The following is a 15,564-nucleotide window of genomic DNA, read 5'->3' on the forward strand; positions in this document are numbered from 1 at the left end:
TGTTTTACTGGCTCCTAAGACAACTTCCCCTCGCCCCACCTCAGAGTAAGGGGCAGAGTGGAGCACACCTGCACTACCTTCATTCATTGCTGAATGTCTTCCTATAGAGGTCATAAATTGGCATAAGATAAAGCAGCCTCTATCTTGGGCTGTGGCTTTCATAAATGCACCATGAGAGTCAGAAAGCGTTACTTGCTCTCTACCTGTTGCAAGGAAGGAGAGGAAGGGAGACTATTTTTGTGTAGTGGAAACTCTGGGTTTGTGAATCCAAGAACAAAATGCCAACATAGAAGGACAATGTATTTAACTGTCACAGAGTTCCTTTCCCAGACCTGAAGAAGAAGATCTCTGTAAGCTTGAAAGCTTGTGTCTCTTACCAACAGAAGTTGGTCCAGTAAAAGATATTACCTCACCCACATTGTCTCTAATATGCTGGGGCGGACATGGCTACAACTACATTCTACAGCACAGAAGAGATGTGTTTTAAGTCTTATCAATGGATAAATTTAAGAAGTAAAAGCTTTTGAAAGCTTGCGTGAATCAACTGTACCTAGATCTATTTGGAAGCATGTTTGCCTAAGTATCTTCCTAGACAAGTAGTGAGCAGTTACACTGTGTCAGCAAGTCCAACTCCAAGGATATTATAGAATTCAGTAGGACAGTTGAGGGTCTCCCATCTGCATACTCCTCAAGGGTGGATTATCCATGTCCCAGGTTTATTTATTTATTAAATCATTCCTTCCTCAAGAAAGCTGCTGAAGGAATTTTCCATTCTTACCTTTTAAAATAAAAAGGACAAAAAGTCATGTGGAGAGGTGGGAAAAGCCAGACCTCACCACCTCCTGTCTTCTCTGTACCACACAGCTGACAAGAGGAATCAAAAAGGAAGGAGGAATCACTAATGAAGGAGATGCTGTGATTATATAATTGAATTAAAAGGTAGTCTTTGCCTTCTGAAAGTGAAGGTAATTCTGGTAGTTTTATACTTTGAGCAGCTATGATAGAGGGTGTGTATTAAAGAGAGACAGTTAAACTAATGATCACTTCAGCAGCAAAGCTATCTATGCCAAAACAAGAAAAAGTCCCATCCAACCCCTATTAAAGGTAATTAGGTCACTGTTGATTAATGGGAATTGGATTAGATTTGTATGGAACCACTCAAATGCTAAATCAAGCTCAACCACCATTTCCAGAAAAACAGAAAACCCTGCTTGACAATTGTTATGAACACTTCAGGCCTGTATTCATACTAAATATACCTACCTACTTACCAAGTTATACTTATTTTGAAGGATAAATGTTATATGAAAATGCTGAGAAATTTGTAGATAAATTAGCATAAATAATGACTATTCACCTCTGTGACAACGTGAGTAGGTTGGCTGCCTAAAGGCTGGCATGTCTTTAGACTATTCTGAGGCTTTTGTTGTAATGGTGTGGAGTGCAGTGGAGATAGAACTGCAATTATACCTAAGGGGAGGAAAAAAAGGAAATTAAGTGTGTAATTTCCCCTAATATACAGAGTCAATCAAAATTTGTTCAACAATATTTTAATCTGCAGAACAGTCAAGTATATGCAAGTGTACATTCTAGCTAGATACTTTTTGGGACAGTTCTCTATTTTTAGTTAGCGTCCAGCTGGATGCTCAGCTAGCAGCTCATTCAGTTTTATACCAGAGCTCAGAAAGGGTGGTAAACTTTCAGATTTTTTGGGAGAGGTCATTAAATATTTGCAAGATACCTTTAAAAGGTAAGAAATATTAAATATTCTTTCCTTTAAACACAGCTTTACCAGTGCAGCATTATATCCTTCTATCCCAATCTTGAATCATTTTTTTTATTTTGCTGTTTGTGACCAGCAAAGTGACATTTACGAAAACCCCGGTATCTGATGTGCTGGTGGACTGCATTTCAGCAACCAGGGTTCTGCTAAGTGTCACTTGACCTCCATGATGCAGGAAAATAAAGGATGCTCAGCACTAAATAGGAAAACTATTGCAGGGTCTCTAACTTAATACTTCACACATCCCACCTCTTGGCAAACTCCAAAAACCAAAACAGGAATTTTCTAGAAAACAAATACCAATTTTCTTCTCCTGCTATAATAGTTAAGGTCAAAAAATAACCGTTTCATTTTCTGGTGTAAGGATTTTACCTGAAGGAGACAGCATGCTTTGTTCTGGTAGTGTAAGTGGGCTATATTGCAAAAGCTGAGGCCACTGTAGTACTTTAGGAGAAGGCTGCGTTTCTGGTGATCTTTGATTTTGCAAGCTACTAGTAAAAGAAAACGTGGTCTGCACTTGAGGAACAGCATTGCAGGATGTCTTTTGTAGAGACAGTGGTATTTGCTGCAGGAAGATTTAAATGCAATTAATTTTTTATATTTACCTTGCATGTCATAAATCTACCCTTTATACCTGTTCAAGTTTTCCCCTTTCCACTTGGGCATTTGAAAGTGCGTTTACTACTCCACTTAAAAATACAACACAAATAATATCTGATGTCTGTGGTGGCTATAGTATGTTTAGGAATTCTATAAGTTTGATAACTGAAAAATATATCTTATTTAAATTGTGCATCATTAATTTAAACTGAAGTGGCATTAACTCCTGCTGTCTGATAGATACTTCCATAAATACACTATATTCTGACTCTGAAATATTACAGAGGAGGTTGTAGAGACATCAAGCCAAAATTAAATATAAGGCCCAGCCTGGTGGCATAGGAATAGCATTCTGCAAGTCTTGGTTTTCCAGGGAGGAGCTGAGAATATATCAGTAGCATTGCTCTCACTATGGAGACACTTGAGCCCCTATCTTGCAAAGGCTACTCTCAGTGCCCAAAAGTTAAGCATATGCTTAAAGTCTTTGCAGGATCAGAGCTGGAGTGAAAGGCATATTCTAAGACGGGGTCTTGCATAACCTCTCTACAATGAGGGTGAATAAACAGCAGCTGAATGAAGTTAGCCAGTGAAGTTTCCCACCTGATCTTTTAGATCTGGCTAAGTGCTCTGCTCCAAAAGGAGGAGCAGTGTATTTGAAGCACAGGACAGTACTGTACTAAATCTCCTAAAAGAAGTTGAAGAAAGAGTGCAATGTGGGCAAATTGACATGGAAGGTTTCTTGTAAATTTCCTTGGAAGTATTAGGTGCTACCTCTCTTCCCCCCAACCCCGTTTTGGGATCTTTCAGAGTGCAAACTGAAGGATGAGTGTGGAAAGCGGGAGAACAATAGAGAACAAAGCTATTGAAGTGATTTCAGCGAACAATAGTAAACTGTGAATGACAAAGCTTTTAATCTAGTTCTAAAGCTATATGTATTCAAATAGAAGAGAAACGTGAATTTACCTCCATTTGCTCTTTAGACATCAGGCAATTTTGTTTGGTTCCATTTGGCTTTGAGCTTATTTCTGTAATCATAAATAAAGTGAAGTGAGACACACAAGTATTCTCGTATGTTGTATGATTCACATTAGGACATCATCATCTGTGTTGCAGTAGCACCTAGGAGGTCCAACCCCCATTGTAGTAGGCACTGAACAAACAAGCATGTATGTAAGCTCTCTGGGATGCTGAACTTTGAACAAGAGTAACACCATTGAAGTCAATGGGACTCCATGCATAGAATTAGGCACACACATAGGGTCCTAGTGGGACCTTAGTTGCCATGGCCACTTAAACAATACAGAAATTAACATTAAAGCATAAAGAAACCAAAAGACCAAGGATGGGATTCTGTGTGCAGCACAGAACTTGCAGCCTAAGGGGAGATGAGGTGATGGTATCTTGGCATGCTCTAGTAGCTGGAACAGCCCCTAGCATAACTTCAAACAGCCCTAGACAGCTAGCATCCTTGAGTATGTATCCAGTCAAGACCATAGGCATATATTCAGGGCAGAAAGAGCATACCTATGTTAGCGGGAGGGGCTACTTTTAGTGTGCAAGCTCAATCAATCCAACAAAGCTAGCATGAGTATGTTTCGTCAAGTTAGAAGTTACATCCCCAGCTCCAAGTGTTAACATGCCTATAGAGCATCCATTAACTATCTCCATATTTTAATTCCAAATGAAATGGTAGATGAACACTTACTATATTACAAAAACTGATTAAGTAATAGGATTAAAATTAGTGTATACAGCTTTCAGAATGAAGGTTTTTAAATATATTATATGCTGCAATTTAAGTGAAGGGCAGCTGCATTTTTAGCAGAGAACTTGCCATACCAGTAGACCTCATGTGAGTTCTTAATTAACCGCATGATTGCAAATTCAAAATACATCCTGTTCATTTTTAGAATACTTCTATTTTTTCTTAAAGATTAATTATTTCACATACTGAATGACAGACATTTGAAGTAGTGACAGTCAGCTCAATAAAACAAAACTCAAACAAGTTTTAACTGCAAGACAGAAGTACTTAGATAGTTGGTCTCGGAATGCCACTAAGAGTCAATACCATCTTGAGATTAGCTAACTATAGTTTGAACGTAGACACCTATGTAAAACTGGCTGAAATGTTAACCCAATCATGAACATTAATCCCAGCTACATGGGGGAAGAAGCCCTTTACACTAAAGAATATGCTTCCAGCCTCCAAGCAACTTGTGCAGTTTGGAAGAGTCAGAAAGTTTAAAAAATTGTAAACTTGAAGTTCTGGCTTTAACACGTAAGACAGATTGTCAGTTCTTCAACGTGGGATATTGTAGTCATTGATCATTCAGTAAACCGCCAGGGTGAGCATTTTATGCAAGACATTGTATGTATCAGTCTTTCAGAAGATATCATGCATAGCAATTTACTTGCAACTAGAATAATTTTAAGTTTGTTCCCCAAACTAAAAGTCTAAAGCCAGATCTACCCTGGACAAATGAGCTATGTTAACAGTCTTAGCATCTAATATAAAGGGAGTTTAGGTGGTGGTTATTAGGAAAGAGATTAATTGTTGGGAAAAAGTGTTATTTTCCCAGGACTTGAACAAGCACACGATATACAATTTTACTGAATAGCTTTAAAAATTTGAAGGAATAATACAAGACACCAAGTCTCATTCCTCTCCTCCCCCAGAGATGTGCACCTCATGAGTTACAGTAGTCAAAGACACTCAATCTTGCAGCAGTCCGGGATTGTTTTCAATGCATACTCTGCTCTATGAATTGCACTTCAGAATGGAACACTGTAAAAACAGCTTCAATTAACTCCAGCTTGGTTTTTTGGAAAATCAGTTTGAAGTATAATTGAAAATGCTATTAATACAAGTTTTAGGTACTTCACTTGCCCTCATCCCTCCATACCAATTTTTCTGTTTCTTAAAAAGAGTTTTGCTGCTGTGTTATAGGTCTACACTCACAAAAAAAAGGGGACGTCTTCACAAAAAATATATTTCTATAGTCCCATTATAGTAATCATGTTAAAAAAGTTAGCCAAGGCCGTTTTTAGACAGAAACATGGTTTAGGTGAAAGTATGATTTTAAAGAGCTTAATACCTTTAAGTAGTCTAGTATATAATTTATGACAAGCTCTAATGTAGATACTTGCATCTTGCTACTAGAAATTCTCATTCCTAATTTTAGTTTGCAGTTCAAAAAAACGGAAAACAAAAAAAACCCATACTTTTCTAGAGAAGTTTTATCTGTAAAAATGTTTCAGGTATTTCTACTTCATAGCATTTGACCAAGCCTATGGCACCCTGGAACATACACAAGTCAGTACACCTAGAAATACACCAAGTGAAGCTTCTTTTGTAAAACTGGAAGTATCCAGCCCTATCTCTCAAGAAGCAGGTGCCATACAATGAGGTGATCTGACCTGATTCAGAGTCACTGCTATCTGAGGAGCTAGAATCACTGCTAGTGCTACTGCTGCCTGAGTCTGAGGAGGAGCTGCTACTCTCACTTAGTCGGCTTGGTCCGCCAATCATCTTTGGTATAGTGTTATTTTCAGCTGCAAGATAAGAAAAGGAAGTTAAAAATACATATAGCACTGAAAGTTTTATGACTATATAAGAATAATAAAGCCACTCTCTCAGATCTGCACTCCATCTGAGCGACTGCCAGGATTACCTTTGCTAAATCTCCGGCCACTCTTCACTAGGAGGATAACAGACCTGCCATTGCTTCGGGCAACTTGGCCTCTTACGAGTCTAACTCTTAGTCCCTTTTAATACCCAAAAGATTCCTGCTCCCTTGAGAAGAAGAGGGACAATTTAACTAAGTGGAGATTAAGACATGAAGAAAGTTCCATAGTCCTTGTTTTTGCAGGCTAAAACTCCAGAATAACTAATTTAAGGAGAAAGCTGCAACTAACTGCCAGATATGGGACCATTAGTACCAGATTTCGAGGGAGAAATATGCCAACATACTGTGCATGCTCTCATATACTGAACAGTAAGATACAAGGAAAAGCATGATGATGCCCTGAAGATAGATGTGAGAGATGTACACTTCTATTATGAAGGATTATTGCACCTCTCTCTGAAGCATTTGGTACTGGTGCCAGCCAGAAACAGGATATTGGAGTAGACTGACCACTGGCCCAGTCTGGTATGACAATTCAGATGTTCCTAAGTTTGTAATAGCTGCAGTTCCTGGACAGAAAGCACATCAAGATGCAGAATAAAATACCCACAAGCAGTTCCATTTTAGATATTTGTTCTTTCTTCCACAAGTCACTCATCTTCAGAAGTTTGTGCAGAAAGCACATCTAAAAATATTGAAGTGTTGCTAAAATACATGAGCTGTAACAGAATTGACAACTCTTTATCCAAGCACCAAAAAACCCTCACCACCACAATTCCATTTTTCCTTCCACCATTAGATCAGGAGGAAAAAGAGAAGGATGTTTGTTTTACTTTCCAAAATGAATGCAGATAGGATTTTCTCCCTCTCCAAGGAATCAGTTAAGGACTATTAAAGTAAGTTTGCAATCAGAGGTATTTCATGGTTCTTCCTCCTCCCCAGAGTTCAATAGCATTTTTCCAACATACAAGATTCAGAGCAGATTGATTTTCTGCAGTAGCCTTCCACCATGCAGTCTTTTCCTACAGAATCCAGGGGAATCAAGATTTAGAGTTTACTTAGTTCTCAAGGTCAAACCAAGCTCAGTTCTTATTTTACCAACCTCTAATTGCTTCAATGTTCAAGAAGTCTGTTTGGGTTTCTCTTGCTGTTGGCGACAAGTCCCTAAACTTTCCAGTTTAGTGTCCAGTGCAGAGAATATGAGCTAGAGAGCTTCAGTTACAGTATTTGTCTGTATTATGGGACTTGTTTGCAATGCAAGGAGCACACAAAAGGATTGTTAAATAGGAAGATGTAGAATGCACCATCTAAAAGCAAGGGTCTGGGGAAGTAGAAACAGAACTGCATATATTGATTTTTGCTTCTGTCATAGCTGACTTACTATCAGACTCATGAAAAGGACTGAGTCACTAAGAGCAACCATAGGCACGTATTACTCAGCATGCTCCACTTCTGATGCAGGAGAGTATCTACACTGTCTTCACCATCCCAAATTGGCTATACAATTATGGTTTACCTAGCCTTATAAGGGATCCACCTCAAGGTGAGCCATGGAGAGAATCTACTGGACTAGAACAGGCATCATCTCTGGCTCTTCTGGAAAAACTAGGCCTGGTAATGAGCGCATAGAAGATACTGAAGATTAGAGTATAGGTTTAATACCAATCCACATGGTGTAGAAGCTGTATGTTGATTGTTAGGAGAATACCTCAAAACTGGAAAGATGCAGTGCCAAGATCTTCACCACAGTACTACAAAGACATCAGTGAAAGTTGATAACTTGCCCCCCCACAGACACCCCGACCTGAAGTTCTAGCAGTTCTGAGCAAGGAGGTGGTGAGCAAGAGCATCTTGACTCATGCCTTGAAGTGTGCTTTACTGGACGACTAGGGGTTTTGTCTTAAGTGCAGAACTTCAATAGAGAGTTTAGCTCCAGGATGCCAAGGTAGCAGATGCCTCAGTGCATCCTGTCACATCCTTCATAACGGACACAGCTTATACTTTGACCCCTTCAAAGCATTAACTCCCACAGAATCCAGCAGTAGGTGTTGGAGAGGCTGGCATTGAAGCAGATTCTTAGGCTTGGTCTATACTATCAATTTATGTTAGTATATATGGCATAATATGTAGTGGAAAGTCCACACCGCAGGGCAACATCGTTATACTGACAAATCCCTGCACAGACACTGCTGTATCAATGCGGGGGAGGGGAGGGGAGAAGGGGGTGTTCTCCTGTCAACATAGCTACTTCCTCTTGGAGAAATTATTCAGTCAGCACAGGGAGTCTGCACTAAGCGCTACAATGGCACCACTGCTGAGCACTAAGTGTAGACAAATTGTTACTCTAGCAATGGCCTCTGAGCAATGCATTCCAGAAGCATTTGACCTTCTATGCTGATTTACTGTTGAATTTAATCTGTTGACACTGGAGTTCAAGAGAGCCTTATGACACTCTCCCTAGCTCCCACTGCTTTGAGACTGCTGGGTGCAACCAGTGATCAAGATCTTTCTTATGGACTATTTTTAACTGCATACTTTTTGCAGGCATTTGGCTGGGTCTTTACCATTTGAAAGAAGAGATGAAGGAGGTGGAAAACAACAAGTTCAATATGCACAACACATCAGAATGGGATTTGAAAAAGAGGAACATGATTAAGTGAAACTTTTTCAAAGCATTTGCTATTAGCCATTGTCAGATATAGGATGCCAGACAGACCTTTGATCTGGTGCAACTGGCAGTTCCTATGGTCTGACTGGCACCCCATATTGCTTGAGATGCTAACCTCACAAGGCACAAGATGGCTTTTGTTGATTTTTTCCCCAAGTATGTTAAAGAAGAGGTTCTATAACAGATCAAGTCTGGGACAGAGGGAAAAATAGTTGATCAGCAAAATTGCTGTTGCGGTGTAGTTGGAAAAAATATACAGGGAAGATCCCCCACTCTCAGGTTAGAAAACCCTGATAGCTGGCAACGTTTAGTGCCTCTAATATTCTAAAAGGAGGAAATCCCACCAGTTACATCAGAGTACAGGCCTCAGGAGGGAATCTCAGAGAACAGGGCAATACAATTAACAGTCACATTACATTTGACGTTTTGCTTTTTCGAGTTTAACTGCCCGTTGACATCCAGCAGCCTCTTTTCCAACTCTTGTTTTTTCTCAAAATGAAGTTCTTCTTTCGACTTCACTGTTTTCTTCGCTGCATACAAGAGAGAGAAATTAAGAGCTACACCCAAAGCCAAAATAGATTCTGGCTAAACATAGCGTAGCATTTATACAGCATATATACACACCATGTTTTCTTGGTCTTTTCCTTAAACAAGCCATCACATATTTCTCTAGTTCTCTAAGCGTCGATGCTTTTAAAGTTTCAAAGTCTATTTCTATCTCATCAGGATTAGAGTTTCTCAGTGAAGGCTCTCTTGACTGTATGATATACACTACTTTTCCAAGCTTCTCTCCAGGAAGTTTATTTATGTCCAAACTCAATTGCCTTTTTTCATCATAATTCATAGGCTTGGCACTATCCTCATCTTCTGACTTATATGCCAATGAGTCTTGCTGCTTGGTTTTCTTTGACTGACTACAAAAAAAAAAAAGTTTGCTGCATTGAGAGCAATTTAAAATAATTTGTCACCCACACAATCCTCACACTTACATATTTAAAGACAGTTTTTTCTTCCATTTCTTTTTTTGCTTTAGCTTTTTCTTCTTTTGATTGACATGGTGTTTGGATTTCTCTTTGCCTCTTCTCCCCTTTTTAGGCTTTCCTTTTTTCCTTCTCAGTTTGGGCAGGGACGTTTTAGCTAAAGCTCGCAACTGCTGATGAACAGCTTTAAGCTGTCAAAGAAAAGCAGGAAAGCAACTAAGCATCTTGATAGTCATTACAGGAACAATATGGGGTAGGGAGAAACTAGTCCAGAAGATCATGGGAGAGTTTTGGCAGCTGGGTAGGGATGGACAGGGTGTTTACTTAGTGGTTTAACAAGTTTTTGAAAAGTAAAACAGGATGAGGGGAGTTTTGGAAAATGGGGGTTTGCATTAAGAGGGAAAACCTTTGTAGCAGATACATGAGCACATGGGGATTATCCCACCCATGACTCTGGGCCCCAACCCAGGGACCCTACAAATAGCAGCTTCACACTGTGGCTTCAGGAAAGCTGCTGCACCCTGCTCGGACAGAGGTACCTTCTGGTCTCCTTACCAGGGAAGGCTCTTGACCCGACAGCCCCAAACCAAATGTCCAGTTCCATCTTCCCCTTCTGGTAGCATCTCTTGCCTTAGGCCTCCAGGCCTGGAAAAGGTCTTTTGCCCTCCCCGGGCAGCATTTTCCCTCCTAAAGTCTTTGTACTTGCAGGGTTCTCTTCTGCCAACGTTCTGCTCCTTCTCCTAAACCCTCCTGGTTCTTGACAGCGTCTTGCCTGCTCACACACACTGGTAGCTCACCTCACTCTCTCAACTCCAGCCACACCCTCTCTCTGGAGGGGAGGCTTTTAACCAGTCCTAGGTGGGGCCTTGATTGCCTACAGGTGTGTTAACGGAGTAACCCCTGCTCAGCTACCAGGGAAAAGGGACTTGTTGAGCCTGGGGCTCATATATTGGCTTTCTAGCACTCTTGGGTAGCCATCTAGTCTGATCACACTTCCCACAGAAGTGATCACAGCATACTGTGCTTCCATGTAAGAAAATAATTCTGCACCACTCCAAAAGCACACTTTTGTACATGCATTTAAAAATCTTTTACAGACAGCTCTTGGTTCTAGAGCACAGAATGGATACCTGTGAAAGAGAGCCAATCCAGTCACGTACTTTGTCCAGAGTATTGTTGCTTACTTGCTCCTGAAGCTTTACAAGGCGCCTTGTTCTTTCCTCTTCCGAATCTTCAGATGATTTTTCTTCAGAGGAGTCATCACTGCTGCTTTCACTAGAAAAAGGCCTTGCTATTTCTGTTCTGGACTGTGACAGTGGTAATCTTGCAACAGGTTCATCTGGAATTTTGGCAAATTGCATCTCAAAGATGTCCTAAAATATCAAGTTTTGGGGACCTTTTTTATAGGATAGTAAAAAAATTTCATAAGCTATAGTATATCTTTACTAATCACTTTAGCACCCCTACACCAACATAAAGTGGTCACCAGTCACCTAGCCAACCCATTGATTTCTCCTCAATCTAAGAAGCTAAATTCTCCAAGAGCCATTATCAGAACAGTTCCACAGTAGGAACCTTAGGTGGTCCAGTTTCATTTATTAAGTGATAACTCACCTGAAGTTTTCTTGCCATAGCAACCACTTCATGATCTGGAGAGTTGTATTTGTAGCAGTTCATAAACATTAATCTAATATCTGCAGCAAACTCTTGTGTGTCTTTATATTCATAGTTATCCATTTTCTTCTATGAGGAAACAGAATAATAAAGTTTGCATTTTAGATGATCTAAACTTTAAGCTACAGACTACGATCCGGAACTTAATGCCAAATGTAAAAAAAACTGAGCAAGACAAAACTCAGCGTCAGAATAAATCTGGTGCAGCAGGGTTACACTAATGCAGAAGCTCTAAAACCACCATAAAAAAACCCTACACAAACACAAACACCACATAGCCTCTTCTGACTTACAATATTCCATTGCAAATATCAGTCAGCAATAACTGGTTCCCTCATTGAATTAAAGCTACAGTATTAACAGGCTTTGAATAACTAAACTTTCTACCTACTACCAAAAACCTTTAGCTAAAGTTCACTTCTAAAGAATCTGCATTTATTCTGCATACGTCCTATCTTTAAATTTGTATTGCAACTCAAGTAGATGACTGAATACTCAATAAATCCAGACCAAAGTTTTGCAATAAATACAAAATAAATATGGGCACTTAAAGTTGGGTTCCCAGACCCTAACTCAGCTACCTAAGTAAGTGGCCTAATTTTCAGAAGAACTGAGTGCCTGACACCTCTATTGAAGTCAGTGGGAGCCATTGGGTTCTCAACTCATCTGAAAATTAGGCCACTTACTTAGGAATCAGCATTTTATAAAAATAGGTATCCATTTTTGCAGTCTGACTACACTGTCTAAAGGACTTATTTTTTTTATAAATGGGGACAATCATGACAGAGTTTGAATTATGGCCTTATTACTTAAGACAAGTGAGCAGTTCAGTTTAAGACAAGTCATGGAACTTACGCAGCGGAGACATTGGGTATCTGAGGTTTTAGATTCCATCATGAGAGCGAGCCTTGAAGGGGTAGAGTGATGCTAAAGTACTGGGAAGGTGATCCAGACTATCACGTATTTTATATAAAGCTACTGTCAGTGTATACAAAAAGTGACCCAAACATTACTTTGACATGTGTACCAGTGGGTTTATACTGATAGGCTAGAAACTTGGAAAGCTTGCAACTCCACTAGAAGTTTGCTTGAGTGAAAGTCTTAAGTTAAAGTTAAGCACTTTTCCTTATTTTTGAGCTCAACTCACCCTACAAGTAAACCAGCTAATTACTTTACCAGTTAACCATTCTTTGAGTAAAACACCATGTACAGCAGGATATGCAGTCTTTGTACCTATGTTTACTTTCCTTAAAAGAACCAAGTCTTCATGACAGTTTCAGGTTCAATTAAAAGAATAAATCAGTTGTTTTTCTATTCAGACCTCTTACCTTAATAGTTCCAAGGTCTATAGGGCATTTTATGGTATGGCAGTCATTGAGTCTCAAGGCTGTAATATCTACAGGTTTATAGAAAGGCCAAGCATATGATGCATGTTTCTTTGCAAACATTTCTTTAAGGATCTCATTACAATGCTTTAGTTGTTCTGATAATTGAACCTTTTTGACAACTTCAAGTGGCTGTTGAGAATCTGGTAAGTCTTTCTTTGGATGACTGCATTCACTTTCTCCGATACATGATATTTTAGCAACTTTTGATTCATTAAGTGCTGGAGAAGATTCACAGCTTGCTGTGAATGTTGCAGTAATAGAAGTTGTAGTATCAGCCTTCCTTTTCACACCCTTTTTAACCTAGAACACAAAAGTTTACACAGAATATTTCTAGTAAGTAGAATGGTACAATTCCACAATAATTAGCAAATAGCAAAAGAAGTTAATGCAAGTCAGTTATTTGTGTATACAATTTTTTTTATTTTTAAAAAAGAGCTTCTGTATTTTTTCTTCAAAAATATAAAACGTGCTTCTACAACTTCAGATTTAAGACCTACATTTTCAACAAATTATTACGAACTAACATCTAGTTTAATGCTTTCTCCTTTGGAATTGGAAGGAAAGCGCACTACAGTTCACTCTCTCGTGGTCACTTTAAGAAGGGTAAAATTTCAAAAAAATTGTTAGATTATGAAGTTGACAAACCACCAGCAAACAGAAAGATTGCAGTAGTCTAGTATTTGGGGCATAATTAGATGCCATGAATATAAGCTTTTAGCTCATAAGTTTTGTCTAATCATTACGCTTCATCTGGTTTGGAAGAGATAACATATGCACTTTGCCACTCACCCATACACTTGCCAGATACATATTTTTATTTTTCTGAAAAGGGTCTGGGAGAGAGCATGCATTTTTCCAGCTGGAATAGTTGCTAAGAGGTAGTTTAATCAAAATAGCATGTTTTCATGCACAGGTCCAGAACACAACTAGATAGCAATTGTTTTTGGTAGCTCGTACAAAAGAGTTGTTTAAGATAAATCTACAATAGAATATTTAACAGGTAGTCTGGCTATTTTGAAAATTGAGCATTTGCATCATATAATGGACTTAGTTTACATTAAAACTAGGTCAGTTCCTTTTGAATATTTAATTCTGAAGTTAAGCAGAGATTTGTCCCCATAGTGGGAAACCTCCGTTAACCCAAGATTAAAATAAAAGCTACCAGTCTCACACCATATGTGTATTAAAAAAACAAAAACAAAAACAAAAAAAAACCTCATCTGAGCACAAAGAAAAGCAAACACCAAGATTTAAATGTGATAACCATAAATTTTGACTCCGCCTCTGCCCTGTTTACTGTAATTACTGCTGCCCCACTTATTCGAGAGATCAGAAAGTATGTATAAAAAATCCATTTATCTTCCATCTTACAAAATTTAGGTTGGGCTCATTCGCACTGCCTTATGTTAAATGGTGTTCCATTAGTTTTGTGCATTGGGATCCATGCTGTACATGGATGCACTAACTACTGCCCCAGAGAACATCAATCTACTCGCATTTAGAAGCCAGTTTTCAAAAGGTAACTTACTTTTGTTATAGGTACGGTGGCTGACATTAAGGTAGTTGATTGAGCCATAGACAGAGGGGCTAGCACAGCCTGCTGTGGTAGTGGAGTCATCACCTGAGGCTGCTTAACACCACTTTCAAGTTGCTTCTGCAGTTGATTTTGCTTCGTGTTACAAACTCCTTTATCAGGCTGCTGAACTCCTAATAAAAATCAAATCAATCCCATTGATGAATGTATCAAACCCCCATCTTTACATTCCAGTTATAACATTTCCTTTCATAAAGCTCCTGTTCATAGGCTCCAAAGTGACATTGGTCAATTGAAAGTAAGACATATACTTGCCTGCAATTGGTACTCTCTGAAGCAATACATAAATGCAACAGATTACCACTCTTGTATCTGTGCTCCTAATGCAAGACCAGATGGGGACTCTCCCGGTTCAGCTGTGAAGTGCTAGGTCAGCAGCAGAGCCATGGTGCCCCAAGAGTCTCCACCCAAGTTAATGCCCTCCAAAAAAAATTGAACTAGAAGTATACACTAAGCTAGGGGGAGTGGTAGATATCCTGAAATGTAGGGATAGGATACAGAGTAACCTAGACAAATTGGAGGATTGGGCCAAAAGAAATCTGATGAAATTCAGCAAGGACAAGTGCAGAGCACTTAGGATGGAAGAATCCCATGCACAGCTACAGACTGGGGACCGACAAGCTAGGCAGCAGTTCTGCAGAAAAGGACCTGGGGGTAACAGTGGATAAGAAACTGGATATGAGTCAGCGGTGTGCCCTGATTGCCAAGAAGGCTAATAGCAAGAAGGCTGGGATGATTTAGCTGAGGTTAGTCCTGCTTTGAGCAGGTGGTTGGACTAGATGACCTCCTGAGGTCCCTTCCAACTCTAATATTCTATGATTCTACACCAGTCCTTCAAAGAAAGATGAAAAAAGGGCTGTTAAAAAAAAAGTTAGAAGTTTGATAGATATCTGTTTTTGGAAAGAAAATTTCTCCATTAAGGTCTGCCATTCGGATAAAAAAGTGGAACAGAATCTGAACTAGAAACAGATACCAGATAAACAGTGAAAACAGAAATCCTCTCTATAGTTGAGGTTCCACTAAGAGCCCACTATTCCAAAAGTAAGTTTACTAGTTTGGAGAAGAGTTTAGGTAGTCAGCTTGGAAAAAAAAGTTGCAAGACCACTTAAGCAAGGTAATTCTTGAGAAGTCCAAACAACAATGATTTATAATTGTATACCTAGAACGCCAAATGGCTGCCCTCACAAGTCTCCAATGTGGAAACTGATTGGAGGTTCACTGTGGAAGCAAAACGCTCCTTTAATCCTT

The 15,564-nt window shown here is 39.3% G+C and overlaps 1 protein-coding gene across 2 annotated transcripts in view; it reads right to left on the bottom strand.

Annotated features, from left to right (window-relative positions):
• BRDT (bromodomain testis associated) overlaps positions 1-15,564 on the bottom strand; it is a 44,951-nt gene that overhangs the window by 14,372 nt on the left and 15,015 nt on the right. Inside the window, exons 5-15 of one of the 2 annotated variants that reach the window (XM_067538485.1) lie at positions 14,251-14,429; positions 12,663-13,022; positions 11,275-11,403; positions 10,791-11,033; positions 9,670-9,851; positions 9,305-9,594; positions 9,097-9,210; positions 5,804-5,938; positions 3,347-3,408; positions 2,156-2,348; positions 1,358-1,470 (exon numbers count right to left, since the gene is read on the bottom strand). In XM_067538485.1, the coding sequence (XP_067394586.1) occupies positions 1,358-1,470; positions 2,156-2,348; positions 3,347-3,408; positions 5,804-5,938; positions 9,097-9,210; positions 9,305-9,594; positions 9,670-9,851; positions 10,791-11,033; positions 11,275-11,403; positions 12,663-13,022; positions 14,251-14,429 (2,000 nt within the window). The remainder of the gene's footprint in view (positions 1-1,357; positions 1,471-2,155; positions 2,349-3,346; positions 3,409-5,803; positions 5,939-9,096; positions 9,211-9,304; positions 9,595-9,669; positions 9,852-10,790; positions 11,034-11,274; positions 11,404-12,662; positions 13,023-14,250; positions 14,430-15,564) is intronic. The other variant, XM_067538486.1, reaches the window with a different exon arrangement.

The sequence above is a fragment of the Emydura macquarii genome, unplaced genomic scaffold, assembly GCF_026122565.2.
Source record: "Emydura macquarii macquarii isolate MOO-44397 ecotype Brisbane River unplaced genomic scaffold, CSIRO-AGI_Emac_v2 contig_480, whole genome shotgun sequence".
Taxonomy (NCBI): Eukaryota; Metazoa; Chordata; order Testudines; family Chelidae; genus Emydura; species Emydura macquarii.